General features: G+C 53.5%; 1 protein-coding gene across 1 annotated transcript in view; it reads right to left on the bottom strand.

Annotated features, from left to right (window-relative positions):
- The window catches only part of LOC141264219 (uncharacterized), a 37,935-nt gene extending 22,215 nt beyond the window's left edge, over window positions 1-15,720 (bottom strand). The window contains exons 1-4 of the mRNA XM_073676517.1: window positions 15,579-15,720; window positions 3,867-3,969; window positions 3,557-3,663; window positions 1,502-1,653 (exon numbers count right to left, since the gene is read on the bottom strand). Coding sequence (XP_073532618.1) covers window positions 1,502-1,513 — 12 coding nt within the window. The 5' untranslated portion in view covers window positions 1,514-1,653; window positions 3,557-3,663; window positions 3,867-3,969; window positions 15,579-15,720. The remainder of the gene's footprint in view (window positions 1-1,501; window positions 1,654-3,556; window positions 3,664-3,866; window positions 3,970-15,578) is intronic.
- Window positions 15,721-19,602: the final 3,882 nt, after the last annotated feature.

The following is a 19,602-nucleotide window of genomic DNA, read 5'->3' as shown; positions in this document are numbered from 1 at the left end:
CGCTGGGAAGAGCATTACTGCAGGCTGTACAGAAAGCGTAAAAGCAGTCCTGCCTGGTTTTCTTAGACTTTGAGCCCAGCATGGTGCACCTGGAGTGGCTATGCAAGGGGGCTAACTGTGCAGAGGAGGATACAGAGTGATAAAAATTCACAGCTGAGGTAACTCAGACTGAAGAGCCTGGTCCTGTGCCTCCCCGGAGACTTGGCTGGCCTGTATGCGTCCTGCAGCTGGATATGGCCGCCGTGGCTCTTCTCCTGCTTGCAGAGATGAAGGAGAAGGGGGGCGGAACGCTGCAAGGGCGGCAGTTGCTATGGAGATGCGCGCCCTGCAGCCTAGATCCGCCCCCTGTCTGACACCGCAGTGAGTCAAAATAGTCATCCGGGGGGCGGGCCGGGGGGCAGAAAATGGACGGCGGCTTCGGCAAGGCCAGCGCGGTAGTCCGGGGGGGGGTCGGATCAGAACCGGACCCCCCACCGGATTGAAAGGCAGAATGGCGGTGGGGACATAAGTGGAAGGGGGTCTCTGAAAAGAGTCCCCCTTAGGCGCTTAACATGAAAAGCTGCCGCAGGTGCAGGGCCTGTGAAGGCCTGTGCCTGTGTGTGCCATGGCTGCCTGCACTCCCCCCGGCTCCTACAGGGTCCCGCAGTCAAGCTGGGGTTCCTGTATTGCTGCTGGTTCTCAGCTGCAGTGTGCTGGCTGGTGAGAGCTGCAGATGCTGCCGTCCAGGCCCTACCTGATGGTTTCTCAACCTAATACCCCCAGGGGGGATTAGGGAGGGTGCCGCTGTCACCTGTCAGGGGGCTTTGTCCTCGCCTCAACTTCGGACCAAGACCGAGGGAATTGGGGAAGGAGGGGGGTTCTCAACTTCGAGCCTGACCCAAGGGGACGGAGAAGGAGCAGCATGGTGGCTACGTCATCTCAACTTTAACTGTGCACCCCTAGTAGGGGGCAGAGGAAGGAGCCATGCCGGGGGTCTATATAGAGACCCTCTTTTCTTCATCTGTAATCCCGTGCTGAAGCGAGGGACGAGTGAAGGTCTGAGGTGTGCCTCCTTGCGACACTAAGCAAAAACTGAAGATGGCTGATGCCGTCCAGGGGTGTATACTGCAGAGGAGGAGCCACGCTTAATCTTTTTCAGATAAGCATAGTGTTGCCTCCTAGTAGACAGCAGCATAACACCCAAGGTCCTGTGTCCCCCAATGAGGCGACAGAGTAAATGCATCTTTGAATTAGAAGCAGAGATTTCACATATTGTGCTCCAAAAGCAATACATGAATACATGAGAGTATGCCTGCAATGGAGCTACTACACAGTGCAAAATGGGAAGGAGAAGCAGAAGAGATTTTTACAATATAATTGACTGCATTTTTTTTTTTTTTTTTCTTTAAAACACACTACTTTAAATATAAGAACATTTCACATACTAAACAAGGCGCCAGCACGGGTTTCATCATTTAGTCATATGTAACACTGAAGGAGTGAGAAGGTGAAATGATCTTACCTGTGAACGCATTCATAAATGTTGACAAGGATCGATTTAACATCTTGAAGAAAGGGTCTCTACAGGGAAACTTCAGGGAGCCACACAAAACTGTATGTTCCAGGATATGTGGGACGCCGGTGCTGTCCATAGGAGTCGTCCGGAACTGTACACTACGAAACAGGAGGTGGAAGGAAAACTTCCTAAATAATTGCTCTATGGCTCCCAAATCATAGTTTGCACGAATGCTCCTTCACAATCATTCCGCAAAATCTCCCGGAATCAGATCATGGGGAATTCACTTGTGTGACATAAAAATGATCAGCGCATCCCCTCGTGCCAACACTCAGCTGTCATTCATAACAGAAACTTGTATGATGGGGAGGAAAAAAAAAAAGACTCAATTTATTGTAGTATATAAATGCCAGGAAACAAGTGCTGAACCACTTGCTACATCATTAGTCGGTGCTCGGTAACTTATGCACCCGTGTAAGAGAATAAAAGGGTCAGTCGTGAACACTGGTGCTCAAAAGGTTAACATAACATCTGTTATCTCTGCCCAGCTGAAGGCCTTGTGTGAACACCATCCTATCAGTCTGTGACAGCCCCCTCCTGACACAAGTGGTAGCATTACACTACACATTTACTATAATGGAGGCATGAGGCAAGATGAGGGCTCTTGCAGAAAGCTGCAACTCCAACCAGTGCTTTCCCTCATTTTGACAGGATAGCACTCTACCCCATGTTATTCTAAGGGTCTGTGCACATGTCCGATTTTTTTCCTCGGACTGGATCGGTCCAAAGAAGAAGGAAAAAAAAACAAAAAACTCTGCATGCACGATTTGCCTTCGAAAATCATATTACTCTCGCCCAGTCATGTCTATGGGTCTGAGGTAAGACGGAAAAAAATAAATAAAATCAGACCATCATACAAGCACGGTCCGACATTACAAAGAGAGTGGAGAAACTTTTTTTTCTCTCCTCCGAGAGAGAAAAAAAAAAAAATCAGAGTCTGATCATAGTGTAATTAGAATAATTGGACCGATTTTCTCAAAAGTGTAAAAAACAGTCATCTGCACCAACAGCGAGAAAACATCTGAAACAGCAAAACAAATTTACTAAAAGTTTATTCTTTTTGCACCAGCAGATTAATTAGTTGAAACCTTAAAGGGAACCGGTCACGTCATTTTTAGCAACTAAACTGTTCACAGTGTGTTAGTGATGCAATGTGCATGACTAAAAATGGGGAAAACACACTCAAAACTCAGCGTACCCGCAAGAGAAATTCACATGTTGTGGATTTCAAACATGTACCGCGGGTCAGTTTACACTGAATAAAAAAAATTAAAAAAAGCACAGAGGGCAGGAGATTTCTATAAGTCTCAGGCTTCATTGGAACCGTAAGACGCTGTGGTTTTTTTGTGTTTTGTTTTTTTTTGCTCAGCAAAAATACAGAGTCAAACACTCATTTTGGAATCTTAATCTAAAGAAAGTATTGCGTCTTGTAAGGAAAACTATAACATCAGACAAATAACACTGGCTACGTGGGGGTCTCAGGCTGTACATAGGCAGGGCACTGTGAGGGGGCTCACACGTTGTATATAATATAGGGGGGCCACCCCAGTTCTAAAGAACCCATAGCCTCTCAGAGAGTATGTGGCTTTTTGACTGAAAGACAGTGGTTTATATTTCAGGGGCGAGTGGTGGCAGCGTGTTGTGGTGTGATTTATGCTCAATTTGAAGTTTATAAGAAAGGCTGAGTGCAAGATTGAGTGAGGGGAGCTCTTGAAGTCGCACTGCATGTCATATCCGAGACGTGCGTATGTGATAATTCTTTTTAAAGAATAGCTATCATTTAATTTTTTTTTTTTAATGATATGTACTACCTAACAAGTGCAGAAGATCAGTGGGGTCCTGGTCCTGAGACCCCCATTGAGCCGCTCTGCAGTGCATTGCTCAGCAGGCATAAGCGCTGATCTTCTGCATTAGGGCACACATCAAACTTAACATAATATGGACATTAAAGAGCTTTCTGCACAAAAAGTAACGGCAGTATGATAATGCTCTGCTGTTTACCTGAATAAGTTATTGGTGTCTTCTCTTGCAACGTGCAAATATCTGGCCCCGGTGCCCTCATGGTTCAGCCTTACTGCAGTTAAAAACATGTCAGGAACAGGAGTGACCTGCAATAAAATAATATGAAAAATACATATTGTATTAAATACACAGGAGCGTTCTGCAGATTTCCACCATGTAGAATACCAGAACTTTCTGATTACATATTTTAAGCAGGTTACATTAGCTGCTGCCCATCAGGGGGTCTCAGTGCAGCTCAGGTGGTCTTTATCTTTCTGTGAAACATTTTTACAGCATGACTACGTCATACCTCCTTCACAGTGAATCCATGGATACTTTCTCCTAGCTTATACTGTAAAGCTCGTTCGCTCGCTGAGCTTGTTTGCCATCTCCATGAGTTCTTGAAAAGTGCACTAAAGAAAAGGATAAAAGAAAAAAAAGATATATATATATATATATATACACACACACATACATACATACACATACTCCGTTACTCTCCCCTCATTTGAGGTGCACTGTGTGCGCATCTACTCCCCCTCCAACTGGCCGTCATTTACTGCCCCCCCGGGCTAGCCACCAATTTCTTTGACCACTTCACCACCTGGCTGCTTCACTTCCTTTCCACTGACATACCCACTATCATTATAGGCGACTTCAACATCCCCATTGACACTTCCCAGTCATCTGCCTCTAAGCTTCTTTCCCTCAATGGTCTTCCGCAGCCACTTACAGAGATGACCACACTCTGGACCTCATCTTCACCCGCCTCTGTTACCTATCTAACCTCTCTAACTCACCCCTCCCTCTTTCTGACCACAACCTACTTTCATTCTCTTCCCTCTCTTCTCCAGGGCAACAATCCCCACTCCACAAACTTGTACACACTCGCAGAAATCTTAAACACCTTGACCTACACTCACTCTCTGAATCCCTCCGCCATCTTCTTCTTACATAAATCAGTTCCTTACATGTCGCAGATGTTGCTGCCGCTTTTTATAACACAACAACAGCTGCAGCTCTCAATTCGGTCTCCCCCTCACACAAACCAAAGCTCGCATAATCAATGGGCAACCCTGGCACACCAGCCTAACCAAAGAACTGCAAAGGGCCTCCAGGGTTGCTGAGCGTAGATGGAAAAGGTCCCACTCCAATGAGCACTTCATCACATTCAAACAGTCTCTCACTACAGAAAAACAAACATACTTCTCATCTCTCATATGCTCCCTGTCCCACAACCCTAAACAGCTATTTAACACTTTCAATTCTCTCCCCCGCCCCCCAGCACCTCCTCCCATCTCAGCCAAAGACTTTGCTTCATTCTTCAAGCAGAAGAATGACACCATCAGACAAAGCTTTTGCCTCAAGTCCCCCCAGCCTCTCCTCACACCTACTTAATCCTCCTCCTCCAAAACCAGGTTCTGGACCATGACAGAAGATCAACTTTCCTCTTTACTCTCCAAATCACACCTCACCACCTGCAATCTTGACCCTATCCCGTCCCACCTCATCCCCAACCTTACCACTATCTTCATCCCAACCCACCTCTTCAACCTGTAACTAACTGGTGTCTTCCCCTCATGCTTCAAACATGCCTCGATCACACCCCTTCCTCAAAAAGCCCTTCCTGACCCATCCTCTTTGACAAGCTACCGTCCCATATCACTTCTCCCCTATGCCTCAAAACTACTGAAACATGTCCACCTTGAACTGTCCTCCCATCTCTCCTCCTGCTCCCTCTTTGACCGCTTGCCATCTGGATCCCAACCGCATCACTTGACAGAAACAGCCCTGACCAAAGTCACCAACGACCTACTAACCGCCAAATCCAAGCAACACTACTCTGTCCTCCTCCTCCTGGACCAGTCATCTGCCTTTGACACAGTGGACCATTCCCTCTTACTACACTCATCTCTTGGCATCACAAACTTGGCCCTATCTTGAATCTCTTCATACCTAACAGACAGGACATTCAGTGTCTCCCACTCACACACCACCTCCTCATCTCGCCCCCTATCTGTCGGTGTCTCCCAAGGTTCAGTTATAGGACCCCTGCTCTTCTCCATCTACACCTTTGGCCTGGGACAGCTCAGAGTCTCACGGCTTTCAGTATCACCTCTATACTGATGACACAAAGACCTACCTCTCGAGACCCGATATCACCTCCCTACTAACCAAAATCCCACAATGTCTGTCCGCTATTTCATCCTTCTTCTCTGCTAGATTTCTAAAACTTAACATGGATAAAACTGAATTCATCATCTTTCCACCATCTCATTCTTTCCCCCCACCTGACCTATCCATCATAGTCAATGGCTGTTCACTCTCCCCAGTCCTGCAAGCTCGCTGCCTCGGGGTAACCCTAGACTCTGACCTCTCCTTCAAACCACATATCCAAGCCCTTTCCACTTCATGCCGACTCCAACTCAAAAATATCTCCCGGATCCGCACATTCCTCAACCACGAATCTGCAAAAACACCAGTGCATGCCCTCATCATCTCCTGCCTCGACTACTTCAACCTCCTGCTCTGTGGCCTCCCCTCTAACACTCTCGCACCCCTCCAATCTATCCTAAACTCTGCTGCCCGACTAATCCACCTGTCCCCTCGCTATTCCCCGGCCTCTCCTCTCTGTCAATCCCTTCACTGGTTCCCCATTGCTCAGAGACTCGAGATCAAAACCCTAACCTTGGCATACAAAGCCATCCACAACCTGTCTCCTCCATACATCTGTGACCTAGTCTCCCGGTACATACCTGCACGCAACCTCCGATCCTCACAAGATCTCTTTCTCTACTCCCCTCTTATCTCCTCTTCCCACAATCGCATACAAGATTTCTCCCGTGCATCCCCCCTACTCTAGAACTCTCTACCCCAACATATCAGACTCTTGCCCACTGTGGAAACCTTCAAAAGGAACCTGAAGACCCACCTCTTCCGACAAGCCTACAACCTGCAGTAACCACCGCTCCACCACCAGCTCTACCCTCACCCATCCCTTGTAGACTGTGAGCCCTCACGGGCAGGATCCTCACTCCTCCTGTACCAATCGCCGTCACGTTTTGTTAAAGATCATTGTAATTGTTTTTGTATGTATACCCCTTTTTCACATGTAAAGAGCCATGGAATAAATAGCTCTATAATAAATAATAATTATAGGCCAAGCAATGCTCCTCTGGGAAATTAAATCGTCTCTTCAGAGACGAAGAGGTCTTGAACTCCAGCACCACCCATTGGTAATCTCAAAAGTCAATATCCACCCTTTAACGGGCCTTGCCACAAGACTGAGGATAAAAGCAAAACCAAAATGTTAATATACAGACACATGCTTCGGGATGTTGCCCCTCATCTGTGCAAAAGCATGAGATTTGATTTGGCTGGATAAAAGGCCTATGACTGGGGTCTAAGGGGTAACGTTTTTCCTTATGAAGAGTGACAAGCCCGACATGTCAGGGTAAGGAGACCTATAAGCTGTGCAATGCTCCTCTGGGGAATAAAATATGCAAAATTGTCAGGCATGTCACTTTCCATAAAGAGAAACGAAATCTTAGACCCCAAGTTTTTTATCCCAAGTCATGTGGCAAGGCTCGTTAAAGGGTGGATATTGACTTTTCAGGTTGCTACTTCTAATAGGTGGCGCTAGATTCAAGTCCTCTGTCTCTCAGAAAACACAATTTGCCTATGTATGACTGGTACACAGAGCAGCAGTAAGGCATCAAGTGGCCCTGTCTTGGCGATGTCATTGAGGGTAAAGCCGTGAGATACAATCATCACTGGGTTTCTCACATGTCACAACCGGCAAAATCGTTTGGACTTGTTGAATTTCAATATGTCCAATCCTTTATTTTCTAGACACTGCCAGATGTGTTGGGCAGCACCTTGATCCCTTCTCCCCACAGAGTATGTATGTATGGAGATCTATGGGGGTGAGCAGGATAGTCATTTAAAAAAAAATATATATCAGAAGGTGTATAGCCATGTGATGTGTTGTACATTCACATGACTGCTGCAGCCAGTCACTGGCCTTAGCATTGTCATGCTGTATCTACAATCAAGGCTGCGGAGGTCAGTTATTAAGTGCACAGAAGCTGGCAGAGGCCTAAGGAAGTGACCCTCCAGCTGGATGGCACCAAATAGCCCCTTTAACTGATGAGGTTTGCTTGCAATATTGGAAAACAAAAAACACAACTTATTGTCTATTAAAATCCTAGAAAACCCCTTTAAAAAAATCTTGGAGACACCATCCACCTGTGAATCTCATCAGAAGTGTAAGGACAGGGTCCCACGCTTCATATCCAAGTGGAAATCTCTATGATTCTGTGAAGAGTGAGTCAGGAGATCCGCAGCCGCTCCAGGGATCGTAGGGTCAAAAGCGGCCATTGGGATTATTTACATCCAAAACTGCAACATGTGCATGATCCCAACAGCCGTGGTGGGAGAAGCCGTCCGGGCACCTCAGTAACTGTACAAGACTCCCCCCTCAGCTTCTTTAGACCGCTTATTATTATTGAGCCATTTATTCCATGGTTATGTGCCAATTAGATGGCAGCTGCCAAATGTGATCACAAGGTTCAATAGAAAATCTCTAAATCCTCTTATCTTCAGGCTTTGTTCACACTGGTGTCAATTTTTTTCTGAAAACGTGTGCAAGAAAAATAAGGAGTAAAAACATGGAAAACATCACTCAGGACTCTGCTGGACGGCAGAGGATAACACAAAAGCTGAACAGCCCAGAGCCGGCACTACAAGTCCCAGCAACACCAGCCACTGACAGGCAGAAGGACATGACAGCTCTGATGGTCCCAGTGCTGGACAAACACGTGTCACCTCACCAGACATGACAGCAGTGACAGGCATGCCGAGCTCACTACACACAGCGCCGCACACACCTCTATAACCCCGCGCACACCGCGCCGCACACCCCTCTATAACCCCGCGCCGCACACACCTCTATAACCCCGCGCACACCGCGCCGCACACCCCTCTATAACCCCGCGCCGCACACACACCTCTATAACCCCGCGCACACCGCGCCGCACACACCTCTATAACCCCGCGCACACACCTCTATAACCCCGCGCACACACCTCTATAACCCCGCGCACACACCTCTATAACCCCGCGCACACAGCGCCGCACACACACCTCTATAACCCCGCGCCGCACACACACCTCTATAACCCCCGTGCACACAGCGCCGCACACACACCTCTATAACCCCCGTGCACACAGCGCCGCACACACACCTCTATAACCCCCGTGCACACAGCGCCGCACACACACCTCTATAACCCCCGTGCACACAGCGCCGCGCACACACACCTCTATAACCCCCGTGCACACAGCGCCGCGCACACACACCTCTATAACCCCCGTGCACACAGCGCCGCGCACACACACCTCTATAACCCCCGTGCACACAGCGCCGCGCACACACACCTCTATAACCCCCGTGCACACAGCGCCGCACACACACACCTCTATAACCCCCGTGCACACAGCGCCGCACACACACACCTCTATAACCCCCGTGCACACAGCGCCGCACACACACCTCTATAACCCCCGTGCACACAGCGCCGCACACACACCTCTATAACCCCCGTGCACACAGCGCCGCACACACACCTCTATAACCCCCGTGCACACAGCGCCGCACACACACCTCTATAACCCCCGTGCACACAGCGCCGCACACACACCTCTATAACCCCCGTGCACACAGCGCCGCACACACACCTCTATAACCCCCGTGCACACAGCGCCGCACACACACCTCTATAACCCCCGTGCACACAGCGCCGCACACACACCTCTATAACCCCCGTGCACACAGCGCCGCACACACACCTCTATAACCCCCGTGCACACAGCGCCGCACACACACCTCTATAACCCCCGTGCACACAGCGCCGCACACACACCTCTATAACCCCCGTGCACACAGCGCCGCACACACACCTCTATAACCCCCGTGCACACAGCGCCGCACACACACCTCTATAACCCCCGTGCACACAGCGCCGCACACACACCTCTATAACCCCCGTGCACACAGCGCCGCACACACACCTCTATAACCCCCGTGCACACAGCGCCGCACACACACCTCTATAACCCCCGTGCACACAGCGCCGCACACACACCTCTATAACCCCCGTGCACACAGCGCCGCACACACACCTCTATAACCCCCGTGCACACAGCGCCGCACACACACCTCTATAACCCCCGTGCACACAGCGCCGCACACACACCTCTATAACCCCCGTGCACACAGCGCCGCACACACACCTCTATAACCCCCGTGCACACAGCGCCGCACACACACCTCTATAACCCCCGTGCACACAGCGCCGCACACACACCTCTATAACCCCCGTGCACACAGCGCCGCACACACACCTCTATAACCCCCGTGCACACAGCGCCGCACACACACCTCTATAACCCCCGTGCACACAGCGCCGCACACACACCTCTATAACCCCCGTGCACACAGCGCCGCACACACACCTCTATAACCCCCGTGCACACAGCGCCGCACACACACCTCTATAACCCCCGTGCACACAGCGCCGCACACACACCTCTATAACCCCCGTGCACACAGCGCCGCACACACACCTCTATAACCCCCGTGCACACAGCGCCGCACACACACCTCTATAACCCCCGTGCACACAGCGCCGCACACACACCTCTATAACCCCCGTGCACACAGCGCCGCACACACACCTCTATAACCCCCGTGCACACAGCGCCGCACACACACCTCTATAACCCCCGTGCACACAGCGCCGCACACACACCTCTATAACCCCCGTGCACACAGCGCCGCACACACACCTCTATAACCCCCGTGCACACAGCGCCGCACACACACCTCTATAACCCCCGTGCACACAGCGCCGCACACACACCTCTATAACCCCCGTGCACACAGCGCCGCACACACACCTCTATAACCCCCGTGCACACAGCGCCGCACACACACCTCTATAACCCCCGTGCACACAGCGCCGCACACACACCTCTATAACCCCCGTGCACACAGCGCCGCACACACACCTCTATAACCCCCGTGCACACAGCGCCGCACACACACCTCTATAACCCCCGTGCACACAGCGCCGCACACACACCTCTATAACCCCCGTGCACACAGCGCCGCACACACACCTCTATAACCCCCGTGCACACAGCGCCGCACACACACCTCTATAACCCCCGTGCACACAGCGCCGCACACACACCTCTATAACCCCCGTGCACACAGCGCCGCACACACACCTCTATAACCCCCGTGCACACAGCGCCGCACACACACCTCTATAACCCCCGTGCACACAGCGCCGCACACACACCTCTATAACCCCCGTGCACACAGCGCCGCACACACACCTCTATAACCCCCGTGCACACAGCGCCGCACACACACCTCTATAACCCCCGTGCACACAGCGCCGCACACACACCTCTATAACCCCCGTGCACACAGCGCCGCACACACACCTCTATAACCCCCGTGCACACAGCGCCGCACACACACCTCTATAACCCCCGTGCACACAGCGCCGCACACACACCTCTATAACCCCCGTGCACACAGCGCCGCACACACACCTCTATAACCCCCGTGCACACAGCGCCGCACACACACCTCTATAACCCCCGTGCACACAGCGCCGCACACACACCTCTATAACCCCCGTGCACACAGCGCCGCACACACACCTCTATAACCCCCGTGCACACAGCGCCGCACACACACCTCTATAACCCCCGTGCACACAGCGCCGCACACACACCTCTATAACCCCCGTGCACACAGCGCCGCACACACACCTCTATAACCCCCGTGCACACAGCGCCGCACACACACCTCTATAACCCCCGTGCACACAGCGCCGCACACACACCTCTATAACCCCCGTGCACACAGCGCCGCACACACACCTCTATAACCCCCGTGCACACAGCGCCGCACACACACCTCTATAACCCCCGTGCACACAGCGCCGCACACACACCTCTATAACCCCCGTGCACACAGCGCCGCACACACACCTCTATAACCCCCGTGCACACAGCGCCGCACACACACCTCTATAACCCCCGTGCACACAGCGCCGCACACACACCTCTATAACCCCCGTGCACACAGCGCCGCACACACACCTCTATAACCCCCGTGCACACAGCGCCGCACACACACCTCTATAACCCCCGTGCACACAGCGCCGCACACACACCTCTATAACCCCCGTGCACACAGCGCCGCACACACACCTCTATAACCCCCGTGCACACAGCGCCGCACACACACCTCTATAACCCCCGTGCACACAGCGCCGCACACACACCTCTATAACCCCCGTGCACACAGCGCCGCACACACACCTCTATAACCCCCGTGCACACAGCGCCGCACACACACCTCTATAACCCCCGTGCACACAGCGCCGCACACACACCTCTATAACCCCCGTGCACACAGCGCCGCACACACACCTCTATAACCCCCGTGCACACAGCGCCGCACACACACCTCTATAACCCCCGTGCACACAGCGCCGCACACACACCTCTATAACCCCCGTGCACACAGCGCCGCACACACACCTCTATAACCCCCGTGCACACAGCGCCGCACACACACCTCTATAACCCCCGTGCACACAGCGCCGCACACACACCTCTATAACCCCCGTGCACACAGCGCCGCACACACACCTCTATAACCCCCGTGCACACAGCGCCGCACACACACCTCTATAACCCCCGTGCACACAGCGCCGCACACACACCTCTATAACCCCCGTGCACACAGCGCCGCACACACACCTCTATAACCCCCGTGCACACAGCGCCGCACACACACCTCTATAACCCCCGTGCACACAGCGCCGCACACACACCTCTATAACCCCCGTGCACACAGCGCCGCACACACACCTCTATAACCCCCGTGCACACAGCGCCGCACACACACCTCTATAACCCCCGTGCACACAGCGCCGCACACACACCTCTATAACCCCCGTGCACACAGCGCCGCACACACACCTCTATAACCCCCGTGCACACAGCGCCGCACACACACCTCTATAACCCCCGTGCACACAGCGCCGCACACACACCTCTATAACCCCCGTGCACACAGCGCCGCACACACACCTCTATAACCCCCGTGCACACAGCGCCGCACACACACCTCTATAACCCCCGTGCACACAGCGCCGCACACACACCTCTATAACCCCCGTGCACACAGCGCCGCACACACACCTCTATAACCCCCGTGCACACAGCGCCGCACACACACCTCTATAACCCCCGTGCACACAGCGCCGCACACACACCTCTATAACCCCCGTGCACACAGCGCCGCACACACACCTCTATAACCCCCGTGCACACAGCGCCGCACACACACCTCTATAACCCCCGTGCACACAGCGCCGCACACACACCTCTATAACCCCCGTGCACACAGCGCCGCACACACACCTCTATAACCCCCGTGCACACAGCGCCGCACACACACCTCTATAACCCCCGTGCACACAGCGCCGCACACACACCTCTATAACCCCCGTGCACACAGCGCCGCACACACACCTCTATAACCCCCGTGCACACAGCGCCGCACACACACCTCTATAACCCCCGTGCACACAGCGCCGCACACACACCTCTATAACCCCCGTGCACACAGCGCCGCACACACACCTCTATAACCCCCGTGCACACAGCGCCGCACACACACCTCTATAACCCCCGTGCACACAGCGCCGCACACACACCTCTATAACCCCCGTGCACACAGCGCCGCACACACACCTCTATAACCCCCGTGCACACAGCGCCGCACACACACCTCTATAACCCCCGTGCACACAGCGCCGCACACACACCTCTATAACCCCCGTGCACACAGCGCCGCACACACACCTCTATAACCCCCGTGCACACAGCGCCGCACACACACCTCTATAACCCCCGTGCACACAGCGCCGCACACACACCTCTATAACCCCCGTGCACACAGCGCCGCACACACACCTCTATAACCCCCGTGCACACAGCGCCGCACACACACCTCTATAACCCCCGTGCACACAGCGCCGCACACACACCTCTATAACCCCCGTGCACACAGCGCCGCACACACACCTCTATAACCCCCGTGCACACAGCGCCGCACACACACCTCTATAACCCCCGTGCACACAGCGCCGCACACACACCTCTATAACCCCCGTGCACACAGCGCCGCACACACACCTCTATAACCCCCGTGCACACAGCGCCGCACACACACCTCTATAACCCCCGTGCACACAGCGCCGCACACACACCTCTATAACCCCCGTGCACACAGCGCCGCACACACACCTCTATAACCCCCGTGCACACAGCGCCGCACACACACCTCTATAACCCCCGTGCACACAGCGCCGCACACACACCTCTATAACCCCCGTGCACACAGCGCCGCACACACACCTCTATAACCCCCGTGCACACAGCGCCGCACACACACCTCTATAACCCCCGTGCACACAGCGCCGCACACACACCTCTATAACCCCCGTGCACACAGCGCCGCACACACACCTCTATAACCCCCGTGCACACAGCGCCGCACACACACCTCTATAACCCCCGTGCACACAGCGCCGCACACACACCTCTATAACCCCCGTGCACACAGCGCCGCACACACACCTCTATAACCCCCGTGCACACAGCGCCGCACACACACCTCTATAACCCCCGTGCACACAGCGCCGCACACACACCTCTATAACCCCCGTGCACACAGCGCCGCACACACCTCTATAATCCCGTGCACACAGCGCCGCGCACACCTCTATAACCCCCGTGCACACACCTCTATAACCCCGTGCACACAGCGCCGCGCACACCTCTATAACCCCCGTGCACACACCGCGCCGCACACACCTCTATAACCCCGTGCACACCGCGCCGCACACACCTCTATAACCCCGTGCACACAGCGCCGCGCACACCTCTATAATCCCGTGCACACAGCGCCGCGCACACCTCTATAACCCCGTGCACACAGCGCCGCACACACCTCTATAACCCCCGTGCACACACCTCTATAACCCCGTGCACACAGCGCCGCGCACACCTCTATAACCCCCGTGCACACACCTCTATAACCCCGCGCACACCGCGCCGCACACACCTCTATAACCCCGTGCACACCGCGCCGCACACACCTCTATAACCCCGTGCACACCGCGCCGCACACACCTCTATAACCCCGTGCACACCGCGCCGCACACACCTCTATAACCCCGTGCACACAGCGCCGCGCACACCTCTATAACCCCCGTGCACACAGCGCCGCACACACCTCTATAACCCCGTGCACACAGCGCCGCACACACCTCTATAACCCCGTGCACACAGCGCCGCACACACCTCTATAACCCCGTGCACACAGCGCCGCACACACCTCTATAACCCCGTGCACACAGTGCCGCACACACCTCTATAACCCCGTGCACACAGCGCCGCACACACCTCTATAACCCCGTGCACACAGCGCCGCACACACCTCTATAACCCCGTGCACACAGCGCCGCACACACCTCTATAACCCCCGTGCACACAGCGCCGCACACACCTCTATAACCCCCGTGCACACACCTCTATAATCCCGTGCACACAGCGCCGCACACACCTCTATAACCCCCGTGCACACACCTCTATAACCCCGTGCACACAGCGCCGCACACACCTCTATAACCCCCGTGCACACAGCGCCGCACACACCTCTATAACCCCGTGCACACAGCGCCGCACACACCTCTATAACCCCGTGCACACAGCGCCGCGCACACCTCTATAACCCCGTGCACACAGCGCCGCACACACCTCTATAACCCCGTGCACACAGCGCCGCACACACCTCTATAACCCCGTGCACACAGCGCCGCACACACCTCTATAATCCCGTGCACACAGCGCCGCGCACACATACCGCCTCAGCAGCAGCCCGGCTCTGCACTGCCTCATGTCTTCAATGCACTCGGCCGCCGGCTTCACCCACTAAGGCTGGAGAGGAGCAGTTTACACAGCAGGTCACATGACCGCCGGGCAGGAAGAGGCGGGGCTTATAGCTGATATCAGATACCAGACAGGCAGGGAAAGAAGCCACAGCACGAGGATCCGGCAGGGAACAACAGCAGCGGGGGGGAGGCGGAGGAGAGAACAGCACTGCTATGGTCCCACTCCCACGATATAGTAGCGCATTGGACGCAGCTTATTTTCGCTGTGTCCGACCACGCAGGTAAATCCGCATATGGTCATTGAACAATGTGGATATACGGGACAAAACATGGGGAGGAGCCTGTGAGGTGGGGAGACATGGGGAGGAGCCAGTGAGGGGGGAGACATGGGGAGGAGCCTGTGAGGTGGGGAGACATGGGGAGGAGCTAGTGAGGGGGGGACATGGGGAGGAGCCTGTGAGGGGGAGACATGGGGAGGAGCCTGTGAGGGGGAGACATAGGGAGGAGCTTGTGAGGGGGAGACATGGGGAGGAGCCTGTGAGGGGGAGACATGGGGAGGAGCCTGTGAGGGGGAGACATGAGGAGGAGCCTGTGAAGGGGAGACATGGGGAGGAGCTTGTGAGGGGGAGACATGGGGAGGAGCTTGTGAAGGGGAGACATGGAAAGGAGCTTGTGAGGAGGGAACCCAAAGGAGGAGCCTGTGAAGGGGAGACATGGGGAGGAGCCTGTGAAGGGGAGACATGGGGAGGAGCCTGTGAAGGGGAGACATGGGGAGGAGCCTGTGAGGGGGGGACATGGGGAGGAGCCTGTGAGGGGGGGACATGGGGAGGAGCTTGTGAGGGGGAGACATGGGGAGGAGCTTGTGAGGGGGAGACATGGGGAGGAGCTTGTGAGGGGGAGACATGGGGAGGAGCCTGTGAGGGGGAGACATGGGGAGGAGCCTGTGAGGGGGAGACATGGGGAGGAGGCTGAGGGGGGGACATGAGGAGGAGCCTGTGAAGGGGAGACATGGGGAGGAGCTTGTGAGGGGGAGACATGGGGAGGAGCCTGTGAGGGGGAGACATGGGGAGGAGCCTGTGAGGGGGAGACATGGGGAGGAGCCTGTGAGGAGAGAACCATGGGGAGGAGCCTGTGAGGGGGAAACATGGGGAGGAGCTTGTGAAGAGGGAACCAACGGGAGGAGCCTGTAAGGAGGGGACCATGGGGAGGAGTCTGTGATGGGGAGGAGCCTGTGTGGAGGGAACCATGGGGAGGAACCTGTGAGGGGGGAGATATGGGGAGGAGTCTGTGAGGAGGAAACCATGGGGAGGAGCCTGTGAGGAGTGAATCATGGGGAGGAGTCTGTGAGGAGGAAACCATGGGGAGGAGCCTGTGAGGAGTGAATCATGGGGAGGAGCCTTTGAGGGGAGACATGGGGAGGAGCCTGTAAGATGGGGAGGAGCCTGTAAGGAGGGAACCATGGGGAGGCATCTGTGAGGGAACCATGGGGAGGAGACTGTGATTGGGAGGAGCCTTTGAGGAGGGAGACATGGGGAGGAGCCTGTGAGGAGGGAACCATGGGGAGGAGCCTGTGAGATTGGGAGGAGCCTTTGAGGAGGGAGACATGGGGAGGAGCCTGTGAGGAGGGAGACATGGGGAGGAGCTTGTGAGGAGGGAGACATGGGGAGGAGCCTTTGAGGCAAAACATGAGGAGGAGCCTGTGAGGGGGGAACCATGGGGAGGAGCCTGTGAGGGGGGAACTGGCTTAAAAGCTTTGAAGAGTTGTGTTTTTTTTGTGGAAAGCAGAGTTTTGCACAACTTTTGGCCTTTTAATGCACAGAGCTGAGCAGGAGTCGGGGCAGAACGGGGCCTGGTCTTGGCTGCTCCTCACATTCAGTGGAAATACTGGCGTTTCTTACCCCAGAAATGCTTTTCCAGACTCTGATTGGATGAACATTTCTGGCGATGGGCACACCACTAACAAGATGCATCTTTAAATTCGGTGCCTCATACTCCAGCAAGCCTTTGATTAAGACTGCTGTGCTCAATGCCAGTTTTAATGAATCGACCTCCCTTAAGATTTTTGGGGGTGTTACACTCTTGCTTAAACCCCTGGGGGAATTGAACCTCTACAATATTGTCAATATTTTCTCATGCATTTGTCTCTTTCTTTTTCTATTTAAAATCATTAAAAGAGACGTCGCACTAAAAACATTTGTTATTTTTATGTGTGAGTGTTACATAGAGGAGGAAGGAGATGGTGAGTATGTTTGGCCACTCGCCACTGAAGCCTATGGAAAATAAGGAAATGTCTGTGGTCCTATCTCCTATGAACTGCAACAGGGGGCGCTCATAAGTGCTGTTATATCTCCAAACTTCTTTATCATTTGAGTTTCCCATCTGTGTGCGTCCAGCTGCTGACCCCGCTGAGCAAGAGTATAAGGGGTGGTTTGTGACTAAGCACATATCATAGACTGATGGTGGACATAAATATGAGATGTCTGTAGTCCAATCATTCAGGCAATAGCCATCTCTACCATACACAGGCATTTGGCTAAGCGCTCCTATGTTCTCTTTGAGAGAGCCATCGTCAGACATCTTTGCCGGCATGTTATCTCTGGGCAAGCAAAGCAATCAGCATTCCCCCCAGATCCCCTCCAACATTATAATATTGGCTGACATCAGACTAATGAGTACGGGGGGCTTTAGGCTCTGAGTAATGAAGACTGGTGTCTTGTACGCCCATCCTCATGAAGGGTGTGCTGGATTAAGATGTGGCAAATATTAAGAGGCCCATCATTCAGCTGCTGTAAGACATCTCAAGAAATGTACTCCAGCTACAGATCGGCATACATGTCTGTCGTAATTTACATGCGACTTTTATGGCTTAAATTATGACTTTTTTTGAAGGGAGTGGGCTACACTCAGCCCCGCCATCTCAAAAAAAAGCCCCAACTTTTCAAAAAGTAGGCGGACGTGGCTGAAACAAACTGCCTAAGAATCATTAAAAATCTCAATATTTTCTGCACCACTATGAGTTGTGCAAACATTTTGAGACATTTTCAGCAGTTTTATGGTAGAAAACTGATGTATGGAGATTCTATGTCCCATGGTCTGTCAGGTGACGCATATCTGGATTATTTTTCCTTCGATGCATTGCCATTTCTCCGTCCATTATATAGCTTGTGATTGAGCAGGGCATGTTTTGTAATTTGGGGGATTTTTTTCTCTATTCATTCCTTGTTGGCACCCAAACCAGCATCTCTTGTTAAGGAATACTTGTGGAAATGCATGTGGCAGTCAGAACAAGCTTGTATCTTGTGCCAGTCCATGACTGGAGCAAGGAAATGCCCAAGTGCGGCACAAAGAAGGGAAAGAAGGTAAAGGTTGCCCTGACACGCTAGGGAAAGGGGAGAAGGGACACCCCTGAACACTCGCCTAAGACTGCACCCTGTGCTTCCTATTGTTCCCGGATGGGTCCGCCCCCCCATGCGCCATCAGGTGCCTAAACCCTGGCTGGCTCTAACTAGTGAGTAAGTCAGCAAGACACAAGTCTCACAACTAAGGTAAGGAAACGGGAGGGAAACAAACAGGGAGCAATCAAACAACAACTGGAACTCCACAACTTCTTAAACTGGAACAACTTCTCCAGGGAGGTCAGCATAGGACACCTATAACCGACACAGGACAGAGCGAGGAGTGAGTTTAAATAATGGAAGGGAGTGACAGTAAGATGCAGCAGCTGAGATTAGAGCCATATGGAATCCCAGGAGGATCAAAAAGGAACTCTTAAACCCATCTACACCAACCAAAAATCAATCTGCACATTCAAGTTAAACGCCAAGCGGACTCCAAAGAAGATCTGTGATCTGCCAGTCTGATCCCAGATACCGCAAAGGTCTAATCAGGATGCAGAACATTCGTGACAGTCCAGTGCCACGTGCTATCACAAGCATGGAAGCAAGAAATCCTACACAAACTGCGCAGTCACTTAGAGCTTACCTAGACGGTCATCGG

Source organism: Phyllobates terribilis, unplaced genomic scaffold, assembly GCF_046119375.1.
Source record: "Phyllobates terribilis strain yellow unplaced genomic scaffold, ASM4611937v1 Scaffold_4__5_contigs__length_816908805, whole genome shotgun sequence".
Classification (NCBI taxonomy): Eukaryota; Metazoa; Chordata; class Amphibia; order Anura; family Dendrobatidae; genus Phyllobates; species Phyllobates terribilis.
This window is presented reverse-complemented; position numbering and strand designations above follow the sequence as displayed.